The following is a 26,371-nucleotide window of genomic DNA, read 5'->3' as shown; positions in this document are numbered from 1 at the left end:
ATATAAATCCAATCCATTATTATTAGTAGTTGAGGTAAGCTAACAGCTTTTCCTTGAGGCTCAGCTTTCTCTTCAACACAACAGAGCAGAACAGGATCTGCATCAAGCTTTTGCTCCTAACAAAACTCTTTTTAATTAGCAGCAATTAGAGTTTGGAGTAGATCTATTCTGTTCATTAACAGCTTTGGATTTTTATCCAAGGACTATGGCTTTGCATAATTAACCATTCAAAATAGCTCCTATTTGTCTTTCACTGGGCCTTTGTTCAGCCTCTCTCTTCAGTCTCTGTCCGAAACAAGCTGTTTTCCTCTTTTTAGCTCTCTTCTGATTGGCTGCCCATCACAAACAGGAGTCTGAACCCTGTTTACCAAACAAATTCTTGCAATTTTGAGATTTTTGTGATTTTTAATTTCAGTTTTTTGTTTTCAGAAAATTGTTCCGGTTAGTGTTTACACCACATTTGCTCATTTCAGTTCAATTTTATCCTTTAATGTTCTTATTGTTACTTTTACTTCATGTGGACACACATTTGTCAGGGCAAATTGTGCAAAACATTCAAAACAGAGTACTTTAATACAAACAAAATACATCTGGGACACATTCACAGTCATGTAGACTTCCCAGACTCAACAAGCATTTTCCTAAATACCTCTTCGTGCTTGCTGTGTTGGCCAATTCGGCCAAATGAACAAAAACTACAACTGATGGATGGATATTATAACTGTTTCCAGGCCGACCTCAACATTGAAATGGATACGCAGAAGAAAAATGCTCTTTTTTTAACAACTCAATTTAATTATTCTCTAGCTCCCTACGAGCATCTGGTCTGACACACATGTACACACATTAAGTTGCGTGTGGCTGGCATGAAGCTATTGGCTAAATCGCTAAATGTCCAGTGACCGCGAGCCAATCAAATGTCTGCACATGTGCACCACGAGCATCACATCCACAGGCACAGGTGGATGATAAGCCAAGAGCACATCTGATAGTTCCCATAACTGCATGCAATCCATTATTTACATGGAAATGGAGATCAGAGGTCAAAGGTCATAACACAGGCAGCTCAGTATCAATACAGATGTGAGGCAATGAGCAGCTCTGTTAGTCTCACAAGGAAGAAAGAACGGAGAGAGGGATAGATGTCAATCATCTGTTTAGCGTTGCATAACAGGTGAAGCCTGGCAGAACTTTAGGTTGGTGCAGGTCTCCCTCTGTTGGATGAAACTAAAAACTGCACCTCAGAGCACTGAGTCCAAAGACTGTCTGTAGATCGGAGGTGCCACTCGTTGCCAGGACTGCTCACTCTAGTTCACCACAACCACAGAGTGTAGGCGTGAAAAAGAAATCCTGATACAGTCACAGATTATTAATGTGACATTATGTTTCAAAAAGAGTCATTAATTAATCAATTAAGCAAAAAGAGTAAAAGTATAGGTATACAGATGTCAGTGAGTGACAGAAGGCCAACTGTGGATCAAACCTCCCTCATATCACTTGTTTTAAAATCATTTTTAAGCATTTTAAAGGTTATGATTGAGTTATGAGCTACAGGACAACAAACAAAGTAACAACAAAGTATAGGCCACTTTTTTTGGAAAAAAATTGTTTTTGAACTAAAGATATTTTTGGTACCTTACCTAAGATGTACACCAGGTAAGTGTACATCTTGTGCAGAGCTTAGAGTCACAGTCAGATAAACATATACAGTATATATCTGTGTGTGTATATATGCACAACCTCTGATAATGTGTTGTGCGCTTTTCTTGCAGTATTATGTGGATATTGAGTCCAGTGATAGAAGATTAGTCTTTATAATCCTCTCTGTGATCTTTATGACTCTCTGGAGAGCCTTCTTATCTACGTGGGTGGTGTTCAAAGTTAAAAAGGGGCACATGGAACCAGGCTGAAGAACTACAACCCACATTCTTTAAGAATCTAATATGGAATCGCATCATACTTTATCACTGTCATCAGGTGGGGACCATGCAAAGCAAACATAGCCTGTGTTTTACCTGATGGGGACAATGTTACTGTTGAGGTGTTGCTGCTGCTCCTGCTGCTGACAGTGCTAAAAGGCAGGGCTGTGTTGACCTGAGACTGTAGACTGTTAAAATGTCCATAGGAGAGATGGGAGCTGATTAAACAGGTGTTATGAGATAATAATAAAATGCAAAGATGAGAAGGTGACAACACTTGGAACCATAAGGCAACAAAACTGTGAGAAATAAACTAGGCTGTGAATATGAATCACTCTTTGCCTCTCTTCCTCCTTCCATCTCCTTATCTCATCTATCACTCTCCACTTGCTGTCCATCTGAGATGAAGGCACAATTTACTATTGCATTGATCTATTATTTAATTATCCACTCTTAAAAACTCTTACACCCAATCCATAATAAAGTAATAATAGAAAAATGTTATAGAACCAAAACATTGCAGGTGTGTTTATTATTGTTTTTATACTTGAATGCCTCTGCAATGCAACAACTGGTACATGTGTTATTGTTACCTGTGCTCTTTTTATTACAGCTGGTGAGGGATCCACTGCCTTTAGCAGCTCCTTTTGTCACCATTTCCTCCTTATGTCCTTACAGGGCATGTCTGGACAATGTTATATCATGAGTAATGATTTTTAAAAAATATCAATATACATAAAACACACACACACACATGCACACACACACATACAGTGACATTTTATATCTTCTCCAGAATACTGTATGCATTATGGCTACAAGTTTGCATCATGGCGCTGATCCAGAATCATTACCTTATTGTTTGTTCCTTGTGTTATAATAATAAAATTATTAAAATGGAAAAAAAAAAAAGTAATAAATATAAAATAATGTATTATAATAATGTTTATGATGATTCAATTTGTTTGACTATCCACTCTGTGCAGGCAGAAAGCTTATTAAATGTTTAAACTATAGAGATACAATAATGTTGCTGCTGTAAAATCTGCATTTTGTCCTATTTGAAATATAAATCTAATGACTGTAGAAAACATTGGATGATACCAAAATTTGCAGTTTTGCGCAGGAGTAGCGCGGAGTGATACCTCTTGTCTTCCAGCAGCTCTTCGACCCTCCTCTGCCTCTCATTGGTCCAGCTCCTGCCACTGCTTCTTCTCTGATTGGTCCGGAGATCCGGTTGTGTAACGCCCTTAGCGGAAGTGATCGGTCGCAAGTGAAGCAGCAGGAGTGATGGTACAGAGGAAGGCGTGAAAACAGGGGGAAATAACGGTGCTCTGCGGAGTTGTTTGAAAGTCAAATAAGTTTTATGACAAGATAAAGACTCGGAGAGAGCAGACGGGATGATTTTAGTGGCATATTTGTCGTTTTTTCTCCTAATTTCCTCGGTCGGAGCAGCGAAGGATGGGGACGATGACTGGGTTCATCTGCCCAACAAATGTGAAGGTAAGGCGGCTTGTGGTGCTCAAAACGGGCTCCGAGGACCTCTAAGAGTCCTACAGCAAATAGAGAAGTCATACTGCAGTATTTGTGTATATAATACACGTAGTATATGTGCTAAGTATAATTTCCACTCTGTGTGGGTTCACACTGACAGCAGGCTGTTTGTGTTTGTGGAGGAAGTCGCACTGAAACAGGATTATGTGAAACATTAAAACAGGAGTGCTGTTGGGCTTAGCTAACATTTCACATTTGTAAGCTTTGCTTTTAGGTTTTTGCTCTTGAAATTACTCCATTGGCCATTTCTTAGCATCAATACAAACACTACCCTGTAGCCTTGCTTTTAAATTAAAGGTGCTCATTGTAGGTATTTTATTTTGAAAATCCTGCTACTAACCCATCCCCTCTCATAGCTGCTGTACCACCTGTCCTCTGCCAGGTCAGCTTTGCCTCTTGTCCAAGGGGTGGACTCCCAACTCCACAATGCTGGACTGCAGGTGGAGTTGGGAACCTACTCTGAAATGCAAAGGAAGGACTACCGCCTCCACCTGCAGTCCATGACAGTGCAGGTGGAGTCCATCTGTGGGGAAAAGCACACTTTAAATGAAACAGAGAATCTCGATGACATTAGTGTCCCGATAGGACGACTTTAACTGCTTTGTTGAGACATTGTTGAGGTTTAAAGGGCTTCTTCTCATTGTCTCTGTTTCCCTTTCCAGTCTGCAAGTTTGTCAGCATCGAGATGAAGTCGGCGTTCGAAGAGACGGGGAAGACAAAAGAAGTCATTGATACGAAATACCGCTTCATAGACAGCAAGGGGGCGTCGCCGGTCAAATATGTCAAGTCGTAAGTTTGAGTGTGTGCGCGCCTGGTACCTGGAAATGGAGCGTAAAAAAATACGAGTCCGGTTTCAAAGTAGAAGTGAAAGCTGCTCTGTGTGGAGGGAGAAGTATGCCTGGCTGATTCTGGATCTTTCTCTCGCCCTCAGAGACAGACGGCAACAAGGGACAGGAACTTGGTCAGGTTCAGTTCCTGCGCAGAAACTTATTATAGAACAGGGAAGCTGCTGAAGTGCTCTGGGTGGTGTGCGAGAGCAAAGCTCGATGGGAGTTTTAATCTGAAAGCATCACAGTTTTAGGACCTGCTTTTAAAAAAAAAAAAAAGTGTTACAATATTCTAAATGTGGTCATGAACATGCATGTTTATGTTCAGTCTGCAGAGCTGACATGCATCAGACACACTTAACTCACGATGTTTCCCTTTTTGTTTTTTTGATTTAGGGTAAGTTGATCACAGCTGTATTTTAGTGTTCACCGTGATCCATCCATCACATTTTGTTACAACCACTTATCCAGTTCTAGGTGGTGGACGGGGACACAGAATCAGTTTTATTGAATTTATAGCACCAAATCACAACAAAAGGTCCCTCAAGGTGCTTTATATTGTAAGGTTTAAACCCCCACAATCAGCTGGCCCCCTTTGAGCAAGCACTTGGTGATAGTGGGAAGGAAAAACTCCCTTTTAACAGGAAGAAACCTCCAGCACAACCAGGCTGAGGGAGGGTGTCTCAGGATGTTTTAGGATGAAAGGCGGGCTAGTAAACAAATATGTAGGACTGCTTTTTTCTTGTTTTTCCTTCTAGTTCTTCTAGCAACCCCTCAGCTCAGACCCTGAGCTGAGGGGTTGCTATAAAGGCCACTTTAATGTGGATCATTTAGTTATCACCTCAGGATAAAACCATAGACCTCCTTTAAGTATAGGGGTACTTTCATAGCATCCAGGATACCAGCTGAGAAATGCCTTTAGTGTGGAGACGCGCTGACATGAAAACAAAGAGCATCGAGGAGCAGAAAACTTAAATGAAAAAGCTCTGTAATGTTACTTTGACACGGTCCATAAAATGAAGTCAGCTATGACGTGTGATCAGGTTTTTGGTTCACAGACAAAACAAAAAAAGGGCAAATCCAAACAGAAGGTACAGAGAGAAAAAAGCTTTAACTCTGTCGCCTGCTGGGATGTTTAATGTGTGTTTCTCCTCAGAGACCTGAGATTCATCGAGGTTGTAGAAAATGTGTGTCAAAGGCTGCTGGAGTACAATCTGCACAAAGAGAGAAGTGGCAGCAACCGTTTTGCCAAGGTCAGTGTAACGGTTATTTTTAAACACCCTGGATGTGACGCGTGACACTTTCTGCAAGAATCAGTATTTTTAGGGTTTGGTTTTCAAGCATCTTGTTTTTCAGCTCCTAGTTTACAGCAGGTGAAGCTGCGTGTTTGTTTCATAAAATGTTTTTTAGCTGAATGTAGTCGTGCTGTCACCGTTGCTTCTTCACATGCAATGACTGCATATTGAGCTGTTCTCATTAAAACCCTGAAACTTTTTCGATCGGCTTTACTGTTTATGAAAACTGCTGAAAATAAAAGGAAATGTTCACAAAAACTGAATTCAATGGAAGTTGAACTCCGACCATAGACGTCTTCATCTCGGTGTTTGAAACTGTACGTGCTGACTGTGAAGCTTCACACTCTAGTTGTGATCCCAGGCCGTTAGCCAATGAGCTTACCGCAGATTACCCTCTTTGCTGACACTTGGAGAACAATAAAATTATACAGTGATAAAACTGGATTAAAGTTTCATTCAGTAAGACCCCAAATAAGTGACTGAGTCCTTAAACTCACTGGGAAAATCTTTAGAGGTCCAATCAGAGGGCTGTTTTCCTCATTTCTGGAGTAGCTGTGGCTCACAGGTAGAGCAGGTCATCTGCTAATCATCAGGTCGGTGGTTTGATTTTAATGCTCAGTCTGTTGCAGCAGCAAAACAGCACATATTGTTTAGCTTCTTTTTAACGTAGTTTGGTTTCTATGCAGTCGTCCATATTTGTAGTTTTAAATGTGTCATCGGGCATAGGGCATGTCGGAGACCTTCTCCACCCTGCATGGGTTGGTGAATAAAGGAGTGAACGTGGTGATGGACATTCCCTACGAGCTGTGGAACGAGACGTCAGCTGAAGTGGCCGACCTTAAAAAACAGGTGTGTTTATATATTTATTTAAACATTCCCAAAGGAACCAAAATTAAACTCCAAACATGGTCAAATTTTCATCTTTTAAATGAAATTTGTGTGTGTGTGTGTGTGTGGTCAGTGTGATGTGATGATAGAGCAGTATGAGGACGTGATTGAGGACTGGTATAAAGGAAGCCAGGAGGAGGACCTGACCACGTACCTGTGCGAGAAACACGTGCTCAAAGGACAGGACAGAGGTAACGCTCGTACACACAACTCTGACGTTACATCCATGTTGTTGTTTTTTGTAATTCATGATTCCTGATTGTTTAAATTTTGCACCCCTTTCTTTCCCTTCTCACATGTCCCTGTATTCACCTGAGTTTTTGAGACCTTTACACCATCAGTGTAGTAAAGAGCTCAACAAAAACAATAGAATCCTCAATGACAAAACAAATATTGTAATTACAAAAATAATAATAATTTTGAAATCAAAATAAGTGCAATAAAATAATTGTCGTGACTTTCAGATTTGTATATTTCTCTTTGCCTTGTTTTCTGTTTTCCCAATCTTATTTTCCCGCCACGCTTCTCCTTCCATTTCTCTCTCCAGCCTGCCTGAACGAGAACTGGAAGAAGGGAGACCAGGCAGCGATTGCAGAGGACAAGAAGAAGAAGAAAAAGAAGAAGGGAGGGAAGAAGGGCAAGGGCAAAGGTGAGGAAGGAGGCGAGGGAGGAGGAGACGGCAGCTCGGAGGGAGAGAAGGCGAGCAAGAAGAAGAAGGAGAAGAAGGTGAAGAAGAAGAAAAAGAGCAAATCTCCGGTGGAGAAGACGGACGGAGGGGTGTCGTCCGACGAGGAGATCCAGCCGCAGGTGCCTCTGTCTGGGCAGAAGACGGAGCTGTGAGTCCTGGATGTGGATCAGTCCTCCAGAGTGAAACCTGCTGAGTCAAAGCAGCTTCTGGAAACATCTTCAAGTGTTAAAACTGAGGTTCAAGTCATTGAAATCCCACGCTGTTACATGTTTTGAAGTCATTTTTCAGGTTTCATGAGGGAGAAATCAGATGTATAATCAGTTACGTACAATATTTCGCTCCTTTTTACCCCCACTTCAGTCATTTAACGGTTTTTAGTCTAGTCTCCATTGGAACTTAAAGGATGATGTGGTTATCATAGCTTGGGACCAGTTTTTCTATTGGTATTCATAATGTTTGTACTTTTGAGGCCGCAAACGTGAAAAAGACTTGAATTGTGATTTCTGGGCTCGACATCATTCTTAGACCAAAAACATAAACACTTTAGGGATACGTGAGAACCATTTCTCAGTATTTATTGACAAATCATGAATTATCCTGTACTAATACATCAAAAGAAAGTCTCTAGGTGCACTCTGTATGAATGATTTTACAGTAGGGCTGTGCGATATGACCAAAATCTCATATCCCGATATAAGAATTCTATCGTCCGATAACGATATAAATCACAAAAATGTAACATTTTCTGTAAATTCTGTGAATCTCGGGCAGCTCGACTTGCGTGAAGTGTTTCCAGCTGCGCGTCATGTAGCTGGAGTCGAGTGTTTTAACCGATGCATGAAACGATACATTTTTAGACATAAGTTGTAACGGCCGCCGTTTTCTTTGTGAGTATGTATTACACAGCGTGCTGCGGGGAAAAGCCTGTTCCAACGTTTGAGTCTAAGGTTTATTTTTTAGCACCTGGCGGCTCTTTTTTTACTTCTCATCCGTAAATAATCTGCTCTTTCACGTATTTTGAAAAGTCTCAACAGGATCTTGAGCTTTATTGTGAAAGGTTTATGTGGAACATAAACAAGCGGACACGCGATGGTGTTACCGTCGTTGTTGCTAACGACAACGCATAAAAACAGGCGCTTGTCCGTCCGTAGTGTGGTTATATTAAATATAAGAGAAAGAGAGAACTTTAAGAAGTTAATATAGCCACTACAGTGACCATCAAAACGATGAAAAAATATTACCGTAAACAGTTTATTTTGCGACACCACGAAACAAACGATAGCGTAAAATGAAACGATAGACGTTTTTATATCGTCAGCCGATATATATCGTTATATCGAACAGCCCTACTTTACAGTGCTGTACACAAACTACATACAGAGTATAAACCTGTGTGAGTCGCAGGGCGTCCACGTGTTTGGTTTTCCGTCTCTCGGTCAGACTCGGACGTAGGTGTTGATTCACGTATTTTGTCTCTCTGCGTCTCACATTGGCAGAAACTTCAATCGCAGCTCCGAACTGAGACTCTTTTTCACTCATGTTTTTAAATATTTTTGTGCCCTTTACAGCTGTAGATCTTTGACCCTCAATGAGCATTTTATTAGGAACACCGACATCTTTGTAACTTTGACCAATCCGCTACACTTTCAGTTATTGTAGAGCTGCGTGAAAATGTTAAATGATATTGTGTAAATAACAAACATATTATGAAATGACTTTTTAATTCTTTCTGTAAATAATCTTTCCACCTATGTGAGCTCGTATCTCAGGATTAACTTACTAAAAAGACACCACGTATCAAGGTTACAGATACATTTGACTGATCAGCCTGTTTGCTGTTATGTCAGTGGTGTTATTGTGAAGTTTTCATACGTTGTGTCCAGCTGGTTCACCTGTATGAACGAGCAAGCGGGCTGCCCAAGTGTTCCTAATAAAGTGCTCTAAACAAATGATTGTTAATCCAATGTTAAAGTTTTTCTTTTATTTCTCACTGTCCTAATTTTTAAAGCCCTTCCACAAACTGATGTATTAGCTGAAATGCCCCTTTAATTAATAGATACAACGTGTGGTACTGATTTCCTGTTTGCTGTACAAAAAGCTGCTATTGAAGGCCTGTGTGTGTTCGTGCTGCCGCGTGATCGTCAGGCTCCTGAACTGAAGACGATGAAGGATTGTGCGTCTGTTTTTATGCATTTTCTTAAGAGTGAACGTGTGTGGGTGTGTGTTTTTACGAGATTTCTATCCTGAGGTAAAAATGCTGGCTGTGTTGTATTGAAGTTGCTTTTTGAAACCACGAGCAGACGCATCAGTGGATTAATAAACAGGTTTCAGAGCTCTGAATGTGTTAGAGATATTTTTTTTAATGGATGTAATGAAGCTTTCAGTCTGTTATAGTTAAAGTTTCATACAATTATTTTAAAATGTGCACCTCGGAGAAGTAGTGTTATCTTTTCCTTAGTCGGCTGTGTGGGCGTAGTCCACTTTTTCAGCTACCAGAGGGAGCCAGAGTTAAGGACTTGCTCTGTTAATGATTTTCCAGGTCCTGCAGTCAGGCAGTCGTTTCTTCAGTCTAAGGAAGGAAGAACAGATGCAACATAAATCATGTTTTTAAAGTAGTTTTATCATTCTGACTATTTTTCCATGCATCAGGTTTTTATTCAGTTAAAGTTTGGATTTCATTATTTATTTGTTATCATTTCAAGTAAATGTTACTGTTTGACTGAACAGTTGTACACAGTTCCATATTTTCACCCACAAATACTTTTTCTCTTCTTGTAATATAGATATAAATAAATGAATAACATTTAAAGGAAAAGGCTATTTTCTTTCTAAAGCGTACGTTAACAGACTGGTATAGATTCAAGGTGCTGTACCAAGAAGTCAAAACAACAGAAACGCACACCATGATTTGTTGTGTTAATTTTGTAACCCAGCCATCGAGGCTGCTTGATTTGGGTCAGTTTGGGTTGTTTTCTGGGGAGCTGGGTAATGTACTGTAACCCAAAGTGCTGGGTTGTTTTTCCAGCTTCACACTCAGATGAGATGGTCCATAAGTTTTTGAGCAACAACAAACTGTTTTTGTCGTTTTGCTTCTGTTTGCCACCACAGGGGATTTTATTTCAAGAAAATATGTAATCAAAGCGCAGACTTTAATTTAAAGGCTTTTACAAAAGTGCAATATTAGTTGTTTAGGAACTACAGACACCTTTTCCACACAATCCCCCATTTTCATTGGCTCAAAAGACAGTGGCACAACCGACAAGATGTACCAGGCGAGGCCTGTTTGCTTCTTATTTTATATAGGATAATCAAATCGAATGAAGGTCACAGTTTTGGACATTTAGCTGTGTAATGTAACTTATAAAAAGTTACATTTCATTATACAGCGCAACTACATTACCCCGGTTTCGATATAATGTAATTACTTTTGCAAAATACATCATATTTGCATTGTTCTATAACATTACTGTAAGCAGCTAAAAATAATATAAAATAAAACTATTTTTTCAGCAAGGCCCAAAAGGTAACCTCTTCCATTAGCAGAAGACAGATTTGTAAAATTGTAAAAATGTAATTAAATACACTCTGGAGATCTGTGGAAGATTGCTTCAGCTACTGAAAAACAAATGCCAGGCAGAGTTAATTAAATTTCAGTTGTCTCCAAATTTTGACATATTTCTGAGTAATTCAAATTTTAAGATACCTAAACGACTTACAGACGACATTTTCTTTTCCATTGGTGGAAACAATCTTCCATAGAAACCTGTTTAGCAAACAACAAAAAAGGTACAAGTTGTCTCATTTGTTTGTTTGTTTCTTTTTAATTTCGTCTCAAATTAAAAATCATCTATTTAAAAAAAAAATGCTCTAAAGTGAACTTTTTGCCTGTTTTCGGCCAACGTTTTAGCAGACATTATCAAATTCAAAATAACTTGCAGTAAAATGGTTAACTTGCCTAGCAACACGGCAAGGCTTAGTAAAATTTGCAAAAGCTGAAGAAGTAGCTAAAAACTTTTTTGGCTGTTTTCACTGAGATCACATTTATTTAGCTCACAATCAGGACAAGGCAACACTTTATAAACAGCTGTCAGTTTTTCACTCACTTTTCTTCTGCTTTACAAAATTGGTAGCGCTCATTGTTAGTTAATCATTTCAGTCTCTGCCATTATGTCTTAGTTCTGGTTAATGGTGTATCTACACTGCAAACTTCCACAACCTTTCTCACTGACCCCTCTACACAGACTACTGCTGAACACCATCAAAACTTTGGACAGCTCAGTAGTGGACTATCATAGGAGAGGTACTTACATTCTACAACTATCACAATAGTATCATAATAGTTGCAGAAGTAGCAGAAATGCTCAGAATTTCAAAGCATGCTCTTGTTTTGGTGTGTCATATGTGACAATTTGTTGTGTCGTCGTTCGCCACAGTTGTTAACCGAGTATTTGATTTGTGCTAAGGGTAAAATGCAGTCTGAGCTTGATTCCCCGGACTTTTGGGAAATGTGCAGAGCTTTAAGTCACATATAAAATAAAACCAAACAAGCATGAGTCTTCATGCTTGGATACAGAAATAGTACCTTTTTCTAAGTTATATTTGTCATCAAATTAATCTTAACAAAGGATATAAATAGTCCTAAAAGGACACAACCGTGGACACTGCTTTGTGTTTTTAACATGCTTTACATTCAGGCAAGTCAAGTTTGAGTTCTGAGTTGGTCAAAATGAAAAAAGGGACACCAGTAAATGTCCTTTTAATTTGTGATCTGCTCTTATTTTCATGAGCTTCACCACTCTTTACGTAGCACTGTAAAAATGGAAATGATCAATATATTACAAGTAACGAGTGTTGCTGAATTTTGTGATGCTGTTTGTGTGGCTACTACAGATGTATTGCTGCATCTGCCACCTCCATGAGAGTGGGTTGTTATCTGGCCTCTGTGCCAGGCTGTTATTATTTTATGTCATAGCCCTTATTGGATGCAGTAATTTGCCTTAGTTTGACCTCTATCGTGACATGAACTTCCTCTTTGTCATTTTGCTATAGTTTATTTATTTTTTTAATTTTTTAACAAGTCCTGTCCTATACAGATGGTGTTTGCTTGTTATTAATTCAAGCTTTTGTGCTGGGAAAACTGTGTACAGGTGTTTCAGCCCTTCATGGTTCTATTGAGGACAAATCCAGTCCACATCGTTTAATGCTGGCAGTCAGTAAGGTGAGTAATGACTGGCCAGTAAACTGGTGCATCCTCAAAAGTTTTATGCTATGTCATGTTATCATGTTCTGTAGCCAGTGGGAGCTCTTTTGGTTGAGGTCCCGGTAGGGTGACCAGGTCCTAGCAAACGTTTGTGCTGGACGATGTGGAACAAGTTACTAAAGTTATAGAGTTGGCTGAATTTTTAATTTATCTATCTTTGAAAATTTCTTATGAAACTAAGTAGAACATAAATCTTGTGTCTCATGTGGTACACTTGTGTATCCTCCTCTTCTGTTTCACTGGTAGCTGATGATCAGCAGTTTTCAGGTCTTTGGCTTGCAATGGCGACAAGCCAAAAAAGTCACATGATTCTATTGAGATATTTGTTCTCCTTTATGTGATGTTTTCATGATTTAAGTTGTTATACACCACCTGATTTATTAACAAAAAATCACTCTAATGTTTCACTGGGCTGCCTTATGGGGCACATTCACCATGGCATTGTTTAGCTTAAGCTTGTACAGTGTCACAACTTTTGCTGCATGAGGTTTTCTCCAAATTATTCTCAATTTCAGCCCAAAGTCTTCAGGGAAGAAGAAAATCAATTCATAGGAAAACCTGGTCATTCAGTGTATTTATGTTGACATGAAAGAAGCAATGGGTGACCTCATTTTTAGGGAATGTTGCGGAAGCTAGACCTGAAGTGTCCCAGTTTATACAATCAATCAATCAATCAATCAATCAATTTTCCTGTAGAGTCCAGGTGGAGCTTAGGGCCACAACACCACGCCAATGGACTCTGTTCTGGGTCGTTCTCTTCAGCTGGGTCCATGTCATTCTGGCGGCCTTCACTTCGCTCTCGACAGATCTTCTCCACGTCTGTTTGGGTCTCCCCACTTTCCTTTTTCCTTGTGGGTTCCAGTCCAGTGCTTGCCTTGTGACTTTGTCGGATGGTTTTCGGAGTGTGTGGCTTATCCAGCCCTATTTTCTCTTCTTGATGTCTTGACCGACTGGGTTCTGGCTGGTTCTCTTCCACATGTCTGTGTCCGAGATCTTCTCAGGCCATCTGATGTTAAGGATGTGTCGCAAGCACTTGGTGATGAAAATCTGTATCTTGCTGGTAATGGTGTTGGTCACCCGCTACATTTCGGACCCATACAGGAGGACTGCTTTCACATTGGTGTTGAAGATGCGGATCTTGCTGCGCTGGGATAAGGCTTTGGAGTTCCAGATAGGTCGCAGGGAGTTGAATGCAAGCCTTGCTTTGTTGATCCAGCTCCTAACGTCTTCATCTGCACCACCATCTCTGTTGACTATGCTTCCTAGGTAGACGAAGCTTATACAGTAGTCACTAAACGTGGTGCATCTGTCTTCTTACCTTGATACAACCAACATTCTGGAACAGGGTAAATTTGGGCTCCTAGGACCATATGACCTTTTTTTCCAGTTCAGTTCAATTCAGTTCAGTTAAGCTAATTCAATTCATGTAGCATCAAATCAGAACAACAGGTGCCTCAAGGCAAACAAACAAGAACAAAGAGAAAACCCCAACAATTATACAACCCACCCAAGCACTTGGCGACGTTGGGAAGGAAAAACTCCCTTTTAACGGGAAGAAACCTCCAGAAGAATCAGGCTCAGGGTGGGGCGGTCATCTGCTACAACAGATGAGGCTGTGAGAGGTTCTAAAATCCAATCTTCATTTTCCAGATCACATTTCTTCTTCCAAGATAATAGTCCACCATGTGCATTGAACAGTTCCCAGGTTTAGTATTTTCATCTGTCTCCTTAGTTTTCTTTGCTTGATGCTATAATTTGTCTTCTGAAATGGAGTAACATGACCACAGAGGATGTCTTCTCGTGTGATTATGGGAAACTACTCACTGCATCAGTTAATGTTGCCAAACAATGGAAGATCCTTACTTATTTGATTACTAAATCCACTTTAGAGGGATGCAGAGTGGATTTACTTGTTTTTGGGTTTTATTAGTTTCAGGATTTCCTTTTATTGTTACATATTAGTTAGTTAAGAGCAGTACAATAATATAATAACTAATACAAACAGTCAACAGACAGTCATGTACAAATTTCCAGTTTCAATAGATTTTGTTTGTGGTGGAAAAATTTCATTAAATTTGATGCAACCTATATAATCAAATTCATATTGAATGTGTCAAATACACAATCATACACAGCATGACATGCAGTACAATGGAATCATTCATTGTTTCTTTTTTGTGTTTTACACCAACAAAAAAAACATTGATCATAACTGAAAATAATCATTTTTTCTTATTTACAAGAAAAACTATTTTTTTGTTAGTTTTGATTAATTTAATGCTGTATCTATATGTTTCCTGCTTTATTTCCTGCAAACAATCTATGACCTATAATGTTATCTTACTGAAGATACTGACACACCTGACACACCTACACACAGCTTGACTTCTGAACAAACCAGAAAGTGTGTGACGCAGTACCTCCTTCAAACTGTAGGTGTCACCCCATCATTAAATGGGCCAATAATTTTTGTCTCACCTTGCACTGAACTGACCAACAGCTAAATCCACTTAAGCTGAGACAAAGTGAAATGGTGTGTGTGTGTGTGTGTCTTTCTGAAGCACAATCTCTCCATCAGCTTTTCCTCCCTTTTAAAAATCAAATCCACATACACATATTTTTGTGTGTAGTAACTGTGTGCTTCATGGTCAAACTAAGGTATCAGTCATCTTTATCTTTTGGTTGGTAGGTCTGTGTGTGTGTGTGATAGAGAGTGTGTGTGTTTGTTGAAACAAATAACATTTATCTATCTTTACATACAAATATGTGTTTGCTCTAAATATGTGTATGTATGTGTCCTGCATGAGAACAATACTGTGTGTGTGTGTGTGCGTGTGTGTGTGCGTGTGTGTGTGTGAGGTCCTGGATGTGTTTATTTGTTGAATAATTCACAGCTGGGTGTTTATAGAAGACTCTACGGCCTCAGAGCTCCAATAACACAGGACAAATATTGTGACACACACACACACACTTTATCAGCCATTTCAGGGTTGACAGTTTATTTGGACACTGTGGACGCTGGAAATGGAATGTACAGACACACACACACACACACACACACGTGTATGTGTACCCACGGAAGCTTCTCAGTGTCTTCATATGTCCCATATCTCCCTCTTTGTCAGTCCCTGTGGAGGCCAGTGATTGAATCTATGTACAGGAAGTCGGCTTATATGGAGACACATGCAGCACACATTCATTTATTCAACGTTCACTGATTTAACACCGTGGTTTGTTCCGGCAGATAAAATATTCAATATCAAGTCACAAATGACACATTTTTTCTTATTTTATTTGAAAAATGCAAAAAACGATTCATTAGGCAGATGGATTGAAATAGCGATAGTATCGATATCAATGCTGATATTGGTGTTAGACTGATATTAGTGCAACAGGATTGATACTTTGTTTCTACGCTCAGCATGTAGCCCACTGAATTGTGTTCATTTATTTTGATTGTTAATAGAAAGTATAGCTTAAATATAAACTATCTGAACCTTTTTGTGTTGACTGTGACGTCTATTTTTATTATAGCTTGTGGCACATTTAAACAATTGTGAAAGGTAGAAATCATTGATGTAGGGGTCATTAGAATGTTCAGAATATGCAAACTAATAATTAATGATCTCAAAAATCATGTGAAAATGTTCTCCTCTACATAAACCATATTTATAAGTATCCATATCAATATTGGTACCTTGTATTTACTTATTATTACACTGCTACCAAATTTGCAGTATTGCACAGCACTGTCAGTTACTGAGTGGTTGTAACGGTCACTGTAACAGATATGCCAGTGAAGTTTCATCATTGCACAAATTACAAGTTCATCATATTTATGTATTCAAGACAGAGATATCGTCACAAAAAAAGAATACTATGTTTCAACTGTTTTTAAGTGTCTTAGCTTCTCATCACAGTATCTTTGAAAATTAAACTGAAAATTGAGCTAAAACTAAACAGATAAAATTCACTCACTGTCATCTCTAAATGACACTTTATTTGCTTATATGCCAATATCAGCAACAAGGCCGATGTATTGAAGCATTCCTAATAATAATAAATTCAAGATCAAGCTTTATTATTGATCAGCATTCTCTCATTTTTCTCCTAATATTGTTTTGCCGGGTTTAGTTTTTAAGAGGGCCTTTTTATGCTTTTTAAAAAAAAATAAATTAAAACAGAGCAGATTTGCATGATTCACAGTTCAAACTCAATACAGTTCAGTTTTTACATAGTGCCAAATCACAACAACAGTTCCCTCAAGGCGCTTTATATTGTAAGGTAAAGAGCTTACAATAATACAGAGAAAACCCCAACAATCAGATGATCCACTATGAGCAAGCGCTCTAGCACTTGTTTATAACTGTGTTGTTTGGCTCTATGTCTGAACATGAGCTTTTGTGTGTTCTGACCTAGTTATTTTAAACTTTGGCCATGTTTAATGTGATCATCCACCGCTGTATCTGTGTTTGTATGACAGAAAATAAGGGAAAAACACAGTAGGTCCCATATAGTGTGTTTGTATGTGATTCCATGTAAAAGCTAGAAAATTCCATCGTGAGTGTGAATAGGCAGACGTAACTATAAATTTCTGTTATTCTTTGAAACATAGGATGTAGCATACAAAGGAAGTCTTGCACTGAACTGAACGTCCTTCACCGAACAGCTGGTGGAAAAATATCACCCCTGAAAGACACACACACACACACACACGGCAACACTGTTGTGTGCTCGGTAGTTGTTTGGTGATGGAACAGAGAGAAACGGTCTGCTCTAATCTGGAGAAAATGAAACAGACGTTTGAATGGAAATATTGATTCTTCCTCCAATTTCAATCTTCATCTGGTATTATCTGTCCCCCACTCTGTGCGTAAATGTGTGTGTGATATACAAGCTTACCTTTCTTGCTATCTCTCACAAACCCGCAGAAATGATTTTCTGTCCCTTGAAACAAATGCACAGTTACTAATAAATTATATATTTATGCACCTATAAAGTGCTCTAGACTTTTTGTCTCTCTGTCTCTGAACTGTGTGGAGAGGAGAGGAAGTAAACCAGTTTGCATTAATAGCTCTGTGACAGCCACGGGTGTTTGTAGAGCACCTTAAAAATGTGCATATCACAGCTGGAGTTACAGTATAACTGTGCAATTTATCACAACTCTTTTCTCTTTCACTATCTACTTTACTGTATCCACAGCTTCTTATGGATGACTAAAGTACAGGGATGAATGTTAAAGGCGTTCAGTTTTGTGTCTCTGCAGCTATTTCTCCAACACACCTGGTCAGTCACTTCTCACAATAAGTACCGGTGTTGCAGTTTGTTAGCCAAGCTAGCTAGGATTAGCTGATAACTAAGATCTGCACCATTTCATCTTCTAAAAACCAAACTCTGCAGCGTTCAAAGCGCTAACATCCAAAATTCCAAAACCAATGGATGATGCTACAATGGCTACCTCAATCTTTTGTGCTGTTTGCGATATTAGCGGCTAGCTAACATCACAGACATTAGCTAGCTGATAGCTATAATATTAGCTGCTGAAAGGAAGCTGTGCAGTTATTTAGCCTCACCGTCACCACCAAAGTTTTTTTTAAGTTTGTCTTTAAAATTGATACAGAGGAGAGAAATTGTAAAATTTGCAAATATTAATAGAATTCTTAAATCAAAGGTTTAAAAATTGAGACTCACTATTTAGCCTAGCAGTGAGTAATATTAGCCTTTTAGCCGTTGGCAAGCAGTGTTGGTCAAGTTACTTGAAAAAAGTAATCAGTAACTAATTACTGATTACTTCCTCCAAAAAGTAATCCTGTTACTTTACTGATTACTTATTTTCAAAAGTAATTAATTGCTTAGTTACTTTTTAAAAACACGATTTACAACCTAAATAGGTGATAAAGTGATAGATCTTTCATCCCAATTCTACTTTTTCTACATAATCCATCATACAAAATGTAATCAAATGGAAAAGTCTCTTTTTAAAACTTGTTTTATTTTTTATCTTTTAACTTTATGCATCAAGCAAAAAATTAATTATATGCAACATTCTCTGACTGGAAGAAATTTTTTTAACATTTAAACTTATTTTCTGCACATTCCAGCACATAATTATTATTATTTTTTTTGTGTTAACACTCACTCTTTCAAATAGATGCAAGTAAAACACAGCAGAAAATAAATAAAGTCAAAGACTAGCGGTCCTTTTGCTCTATTTTCACCTGTAAAGCAGGAATAGGGTAGGCGGAGGTTTACCCTGGTGCAGGTGTGCCGCAGCGGTCAGTCGAAGAATCCGCGAGTTTCTCTGTGAGTTTCCCATTACGTCATAGCACACTCGGTGCCTGCTTGGAAGTTTAGGGGTTTTTCTTTCGCTGTAAAAATAAGTTTTCTTCCCACGCACAACGGACACTAATGTTTTTGTCACTTTTTATGGAATCAAACTCAAAGTAAGGTCAGTACTTCCACGCTTTAAACACTGCATGCTCATACTTACTCCCGCACTCGATATATGATCCATTGTTGATCTGCACACAGCTGTTGTCAGGAACGTCGCACTCGCTTATATCACTGTCATGAGACATTCTCGCAAAAAAATCACAGTTTTAGTAACGCAATAACGCAGCGTTGCTACGGGAAAGTAACGGTAATCTAATTACCGTTTTTGCAATAGTAATCCCTTACTTTACTTGTTACTTGAAAAAAGTAATCGGACATCTCTTGGCAAGTCTACAAAGACTTAAGCTCACCTCTTCTCCCTAGATGTTTTAGGTATAGCACATCTGGATCATTTTGTTATGTGAATATGAAGAAGAAGGGGAAAAAAGAATAGAATCAAATGGATATAGTTATTGAAAACGTGACTAAAGTTTTTAATTTTTAATTGAGATGGTAGACATGACGGGCTAAACAAAATGTTTAAAAGACGTCAAAAGCAAAATGTCTAAAAATAATCTGAATAAATTATTTGACCACGCATGAAACAAAACTAAATAGTGACTAACAAAATTAAACAAAGGTATTTAAAGAACAGGAAATGATGACAGTAACCTGTGAGTCCAAAAGAAATCTCATTCATTATTTTTGGCCTACACCCTGATTAGATATTTTTTTAGAAAAACTAAAACTTAAACGCAGTATAAAAATATTGTGTTTAGTTTCTGTATGACTGAAAATTCCATCCATTTGTGCTCCAAATTGTAAACAAGAAATCAAAATAAACTCCAGAGAAGCATTTTTTTTTAACCATCCTTTTCTTTCCTTTTTAAAAAGAAAAATCAAGTAGCTTAAAAATAATCTCTGTCAGCTCGGATGTTGACATTGCGGCTATTTCAAACTTGTTCACATCAACACTTTTAAGCCAGAGCAATAAAATGTCATCCTTCTCTCCAGCTTGCTGCGATGTGACCTGAACGTGACACAAAGGAAGTACAAACAAAGAAGGTGACAGTAATTACAAGAGAGAGGAGAAATGTTTGACAGTGAGAGGAGGGAGTAAAATGAAGAAGAATGATGTGTGTGAAGGAGTCAGGTGAGATTTATAAAAAAGAAAAGTGATATTCTAACCCTGGATGGCCTGGTAGAACAAACACCATCATGTCTAAAGGTTAAAATTTAAATCTTTCACTGGCTCCCCCATTCAGTCTAATCTGTTTTCTTCTATTTAGTTTGCTGGCAGTTTGTTGTGTTTCCATGTCACGCAGGTTAAACAGGAGACAATCTGGCCTGCTGTTTGTCCCAAACCTCTCCATGTACATCAAACACTCCATTACTCCCTATTCAGGAAACAGAGGGAAGGAGAAACAGATGACATTCAAAGAAAACTGCAGAGAAAACGGCAAACTGAAACAGAAATTGAAAGAAACACTTATTATCAATCGGTTCCTCCTCCCTTTTTTATTTTTCCTGTGAGTGGACAGCTTCAGCGCTCCAATTCATCTTCGTTCTCCTCACAGCGGTGTGTTCAGGGAAGGTCAAAACCCGGAAAATAGGCTACACACCAGGCATTTTGTCACCAGACACCCTTCACCTGCCTCCCAACGCCAAGGAGCCGCACACAACTGGGACACAGCTTCAGCCAAAAATACATTAGGTGGAGTGGAGCAGCACCTCTGCATGCATTTGCACCCCATTCGTTCTGCGTTTACGCTGCATTTGTTGTCCTTTTGGAAGAAGCAAAGACTGGGACGAGGTGACATTTAGTTGCTTTTAAGTTTAGAGAATTGTGCTAAATTACTGTGTCCATCCACATGTGTAGCAGGGCAGATTAAAAGTCATTTAGATTTCCTTAGACTTGATCTAAGGAAATCTAAATGACTTCATCCTGTATATTTTCAAGGCAAATTTTTCACAATGTGTTTTTGGTAAATCGCAGGAGGCATTTATCAGTTTGTTTGGGTCAAACAGTTATATTGCAGCTGTTGACAAAAACTGCAATAATTCTGGGAATTTTGGAAGCGAGTATATTAAACAGTACTTCCCAATCAGATAATACTGGCATACCATGTTGGCAACCCATTATGGCCTAATTTTTTGAAGCTTCTGGTTGTAGACAGCAGATATCCAAGCCAACAATTCCTATATTGTCTACCTGGTTTTATGTATAAATTTATTACAGCTGCGCTCTTTTCCTACAATCAACCTATTCTTCCCAAAACTTGACTCATCAGCAGATCTCTGACTAAAACTGAACTACAAACAGAAACCAGAAAGCCTCTCTTATCAAAAATCTTCTTTTTGTGCAGATGTTTTAGAGATTATACTGGCAAAACCTGAATTTTGTCACTAAAATCTAGGCTCATCTGTTTAATGTTCTCCTGGACACTAATGAACATGTTAATGTACAGCTTGAACTTCCTGTTTTATTCAGTGAGACTCTTCTTTCGATGTTGACTGCCTTTTGTTCTGTTCTCTGTCAAGATGATACCCGCTGCTTTGATAATGTTGAGGTCCGTGCTCTGGGGGAGGCCAACCCATGACTGTTATGCCTCATCTCTGATTAGAGTAACACTTACTCAACTCTACCCTACTCAAGTTTGGTCACTTTCCATTACAACATGGGTAGAGTCGCTCTCATGACTCCACGAGTGACGCCATTGACTCGCCAATCGGTTGCATGCAGTCAAAAACATTTACTTTGAAAGCGAAATTTGTGTTGCACCCTTCAATTTCACAACTGCTTGGCTAGTAGTTAGCGAGTATTTGTTGACTAACATGGAAAAATTGCAGGAAACGGTGATCTCATAGCAACCAAAGTAGTCACTCAGAGAATTTTTTGGTCAGCGGATACATGTGGTTGTATCATATCCAATAAGGTGGACAACGCAATGATGTCAGAAACTACAATAGTTGTCTTTCTGACACAACCCATTTAAACAATCATGGGAGTCGCCCCCTGTTGGCCATTAGAAAGAATGCACTGTTTAAGGCGCTTCCACGTGCAGTCTCTATGGATTCTGTGTAGTTCAGCAAGACAAGGTAAAGGATCTGTTTGGTATTGTGGCGATGTTTTTGAAGATGTGCTGGTCTGCAAAAAGAGCCTGATAGCATGTTGTGTGCTCTCATCACACATCTCACAGAGGACATTTCCCCATTCTCCCTGCAATACTCACAGCTAAGCTGCTGACCAAACAGTCCTGAGTAACACTGCTAACAAAGCTAACTTGGTGGCAAATGCATTGCATTTGTCTGGTGGTAAAATGAGGCCGAAACCTTGACGTGCACACAGGACATAGGAGCACAGTAGTGTGTTGCAAGAAGAAAGAAACGGCTTGTGAACAGAGACATGCATATTCATAGTGTAAACAAAGTAACCATAAAGATGTGCTCTCCAAGGATTTTATGACACTTGTCACAAAAAATAGATGCTACAAAGCTCTTCTGTTAGTTTTATACTCATGCAATTTGGAGAAATGCACCAGGGAGAAATTTAGGTGCCAACATGCATCTCCTCCTGCGCAGATATTAGCTCATAATAGAAAAATTAAACTTCTTCTGTGGTCGAATAAAGCAGTGAAGGGAGTGTCAGGTCACATTTCCAAACACACCCTGAGTTTCAAGCCCCGTGGGGACGATTCAGCAACGACACTAATGGCAGCCTGCATGGCATTTAGAGCAGAAAGGTGTGACATGCAAGCCTTCACACTCGCTGCCTGTCACACACATTTGCATACACACTCATCTGCTCTCCTCGGGGCCTGCCATTAATAACAGCTGACCTTTGCACGTTTAGGCTGTGAAATGATAGTAAAACAGATCTGAGGACGGCACTCCCTTCATCTTTCATCCATCCATCTCACATCCATCTTTCTGATCAGATCATCCCTCCGTCCATCTCCCCATCACTTCTGCCACGTATCCCTTATAATTATAGAGGCTGTTTTGTTTAGTTTTGCATTGTTCAATCTTTTCCTGGAATACAGAACGCAGCATCCTTTATGCTGCTCCAGCCTGTTGGCAGTAATTTAGTCTGCAGTAACTTTTACTACAATTTAATTACTTCCTCCATTTATCAAGCAAAACCGCCCAATCACTCTCTGACTCCAGCTCTCGTATTGTTTGGATGTGATTAATTTCTGTAGTCATAAACAGCATACAGAAGAACTGCTCCAACATACCGGACGCTCCATCGAACTGTCAGTTTTCCATCTGATGTAAGCCACAAATATTTAGATCACCCCTCCAGATAAGAAAAGCAAAGATGTTTGAGAAAAATGTAACTTTGGGCACTTTGAATCTACATCCAGGACCTTTAGCAGTTTCTGCTAGAGTTCCAGTATGGTGCTTCTTTTTTCCAGTCATCTTATGGTGCTTCCCTCCCAGTATGTTCCCACTAGAATGGAAAAGTACTGTCTATATTTTATATAAAAAAAATAAATAACTCTGTGCTTTGCTAGCAATTATAGACAAACTTGGTGACTGTTGGTGCGTCAGGCTTGACAGCAATTATATCACGCTTCAATAATGTTATTGTTTCTACTCTGAAAAGTAAAACAAATACTGTAGGAGGACTTCATAACACTGATATCCTGGATGCTGAGGAGGGCTGAGTCAGTGGTTAAAAATAAAGGAGTGTAAAAAAGAACAAAAGAAAGAGAGAAATTGAAACAGCAGAATATTTTAATACAAAAGTGTTCTGACTTTTGTTTGTCTGGACTTCCGACTATGAGACTTGTATGTTACATTTTTAAATTTTACAAATGAATCTACGTCGAGTTTAGAAATAATCTAATTACAATCAAATGTTGTATCGTTTTACATTAAAGTGCTAAAAATTGCAATCACATTATTTTCTAACATTACCAATCAAAACAAAAGTTCTGCATAAAATAACTGGCCAAAAATAGACACTGGTCAAATAATTAAGTTTAAGGTTTTTGTTCATTTTGAAGTTTGGTCCAGCCATTAGCTCCATTGGTCTGGCCATCTGCCCCTCAGCCCCTGCATCCACTTATCCAGGTCTTGTTTGAGAGAGCAGCGGTCTAAATAGAGATTCCCAGCCACCACCTACAGTTTTTCTTTGGGCACACCAAGGAATTCCCAAATCAGCTGGCCAGACACTATCATTCCTTTAGAACATGCCTGAAATAGAACCTCATAGAACCTTGTTTTGGAGGTTCAGATGTCTGAATCACCTCAAGTTGTTTCTTCAGACCTCAGACTTTGAGGAGCTCATTCTCATCCAAGCTGCTTCACACTAAATATCAACATGCCCCAGTCTTGCATCTTGTTTATATACCTGTAGAAACACTGACACCACACTCGTGAACAGCCACACTCTGGATTTCACTCACTTTGACAGTGTGGGGAATTGTATTCTAAACATGTCTGAAGCTAGCTGTTGAAGCTAAACTGTCCTGTGAAGTGGCTCAAAGAGGCTTCAGCTTGTGCCTAACTGTAACCATTTGGTGAGACCATCCCTAAATAATTAGACCAGTGACACGGACAAAAAAGTTTGTGTGTGCGAAAAGTTTTTTTTTTTGTCCAAAGTCGACCAACTCTTAACTTGCTGTGAAAACTCATCCCTTCAACTAAATTCAAAGTGATTTTTCTTGGCATAAAAGTTGAAAGGACGCAGCTCGGCCAGACTCGCAGTTCTCAATTGAAGTGAAAGCTTTATTTGGATGAAAGAGCACAAGAACAAAAAATAAATATTTGCCAGTTTTGTTTCTCTCAGTTCACTTGAAGCAGTTCCGCTTTTGCTCAGCTCCCCTCTCTCTTCCAGAGAGGTCGATGAACGACAGGAGAATTTCTTTTCTGCCGCTGCTCTCTCCTTAGCTCTCCATCTGCTTTTCAGCTCGTTTTGCGCTCGAGAACCAGAACACAAACCAATCCTAAAACCATACGAGATGGCCAGCTGCTATCTTTGTAAAGGTCAGCAAAGAATCCAAGAGCATCCAGCTAAAACAACACACATATACACTGACTCCCTGTGGATCAATTTCCACCTCACCAGCCCTCATTCCACTTTTATTTTAATTCCTCCTTCCATTCTCCCTTCTGCTTTCTTTCTCACGTTCTTTCTATCCTCATCTCTCTCTTTCTCTCTCTTTCTCTCGTCAAGTGTCTGTCCTGCCTGCCAAGCTCCTCTTGGTCTGTTTGGAGAAAAACAAAAACACAGTTTCTAATTTGGTATCAATTTGTGTCCAGTTTTGTCATTGCCCTGTGTGTGAGAGTCTGAGTGTGCGTGGCTTTCTCATTTTATTCCCATGATACCATATGGGCCACACACACACACACAAATACAAACACACATTCCCACCCCCAGAATCGCAACTGACAGAAATAGTTGTTCCAGCATTTTGGCCGACGTCATTCACATCCTGTTGTCCGTGTTTACATCAGTGTCTGTGTTTATCTCTCTCTTTATCTCCCTTATGTTTTACATCTGAAATAATCAGTTTAATTATGTTTTTGGACTCGTGATTATTTTATCATGATTCCATCCATCAAGTTCTGAAACTGTTTAGTTGTACTGGAACATTTTAAATGGACAACAGACTCCCTTAACGTTGCTTTTTAAAGTCACACTCTGTGTCCTTGGCTATCTTATATCAATATTTGTGCACTTGCACATTTGGTACAGAGAGTTTTGTTTTGTGTGTGTGCATGTGTTTGTGCATGTTTTGTTTTTTAGGCTATCTAGCAATCTTAGCATTTAGCTTGTGAGTGGCACTATAAATGATGCTCGTTACTTTTTCATATACTTTTTTCATGAAAAGTAACCTGCATTTTACACATTTGACATAATCTCAGTTCTTATGAGCATCAAACTGAATATTAATATAACTTAATGTAAAAATGGCCTTCTTTATCGATCTGTCATTTTGATCCTGAAGAGAGAAGTGGAAATGTGAAGCAGACTATTGGTTGACGGTCTTCTGATTTATCACCAGGAAATGAGGATGTAACACATAAACAAACTTTTTTTTTTTTTTTTAGCTAACTGCTGACCTCAGATAACCACTTGCAAGCCTAAACATCAGGGTTTTAAAAAAACAAAATATGTTGATTTGTTTATGTTTTAGGCATAATCATGTATCTTAATTAAGACTGTTATTGTGCATCAGTTTTATGAGTATACAACTTAAAATAAGTAATTTTTCCATGTGAAAAAGGTTGCACTGACAGCTGAGTTCACTTGTAAACGAATAACTGTTTAAAAAAAAGTGGCTGAAGTTGAGACTTTTTGTTTTTAACACTCAGTTTCGCGTCAAGTCTTTGTATATTATAACTTCATTCTTCTTCATGGCTGGCTCATGGACTAACAGCAGCACAACCATTAGTGTCCCACAGACCAGTTGCACCACATAGCGGTCCCCAGACTATCGCGGAGTGTAAATGTGCTAACCTAAACCTTAAATTCAGCTTAAAACACATGCAGGTTATTGCTACACATCATTCTCGTTTCTATTTGAGCTGCTGAACATGTTTTAATACTTAGATTA

At 39.0% G+C, this 26,371-nt stretch overlaps 1 protein-coding gene across 1 annotated transcript; it reads left to right on the top strand.

Annotated features, from left to right (window-relative positions):
* The first annotated feature begins 3,164 nt into the window (after window positions 1-3,164).
* Window positions 3,165-7,925, top strand: cnpy3 (canopy FGF signaling regulator 3). Its single transcript, XM_040007091.1, has 6 exons — window positions 3,165-3,422; window positions 4,136-4,262; window positions 5,457-5,553; window positions 6,322-6,444; window positions 6,557-6,674; window positions 7,031-7,925. Exons 1-6 carry the CDS (start codon window positions 3,320-3,322, stop codon window positions 7,321-7,323), a joined length of 861 nt encoding a protein of 286 aa, XP_039863025.1. The 5' UTR covers window positions 3,165-3,319; the 3' UTR covers window positions 7,324-7,925.
* The last annotated feature ends 18,446 nt before the right edge of the window (window positions 7,926-26,371 follow it).

The sequence above is a fragment of the Simochromis diagramma genome, unplaced genomic scaffold, assembly GCF_900408965.1.
Source record: "Simochromis diagramma unplaced genomic scaffold, fSimDia1.1 OVJJ01000531.1, whole genome shotgun sequence".
Classification (NCBI taxonomy): domain Eukaryota; kingdom Metazoa; phylum Chordata; class Actinopteri; order Cichliformes; family Cichlidae; genus Simochromis; species Simochromis diagramma.
The sequence above is the reverse complement of the archived record's forward strand: the minus strand, read 5'-3'. Positions and strand labels throughout refer to the sequence as shown.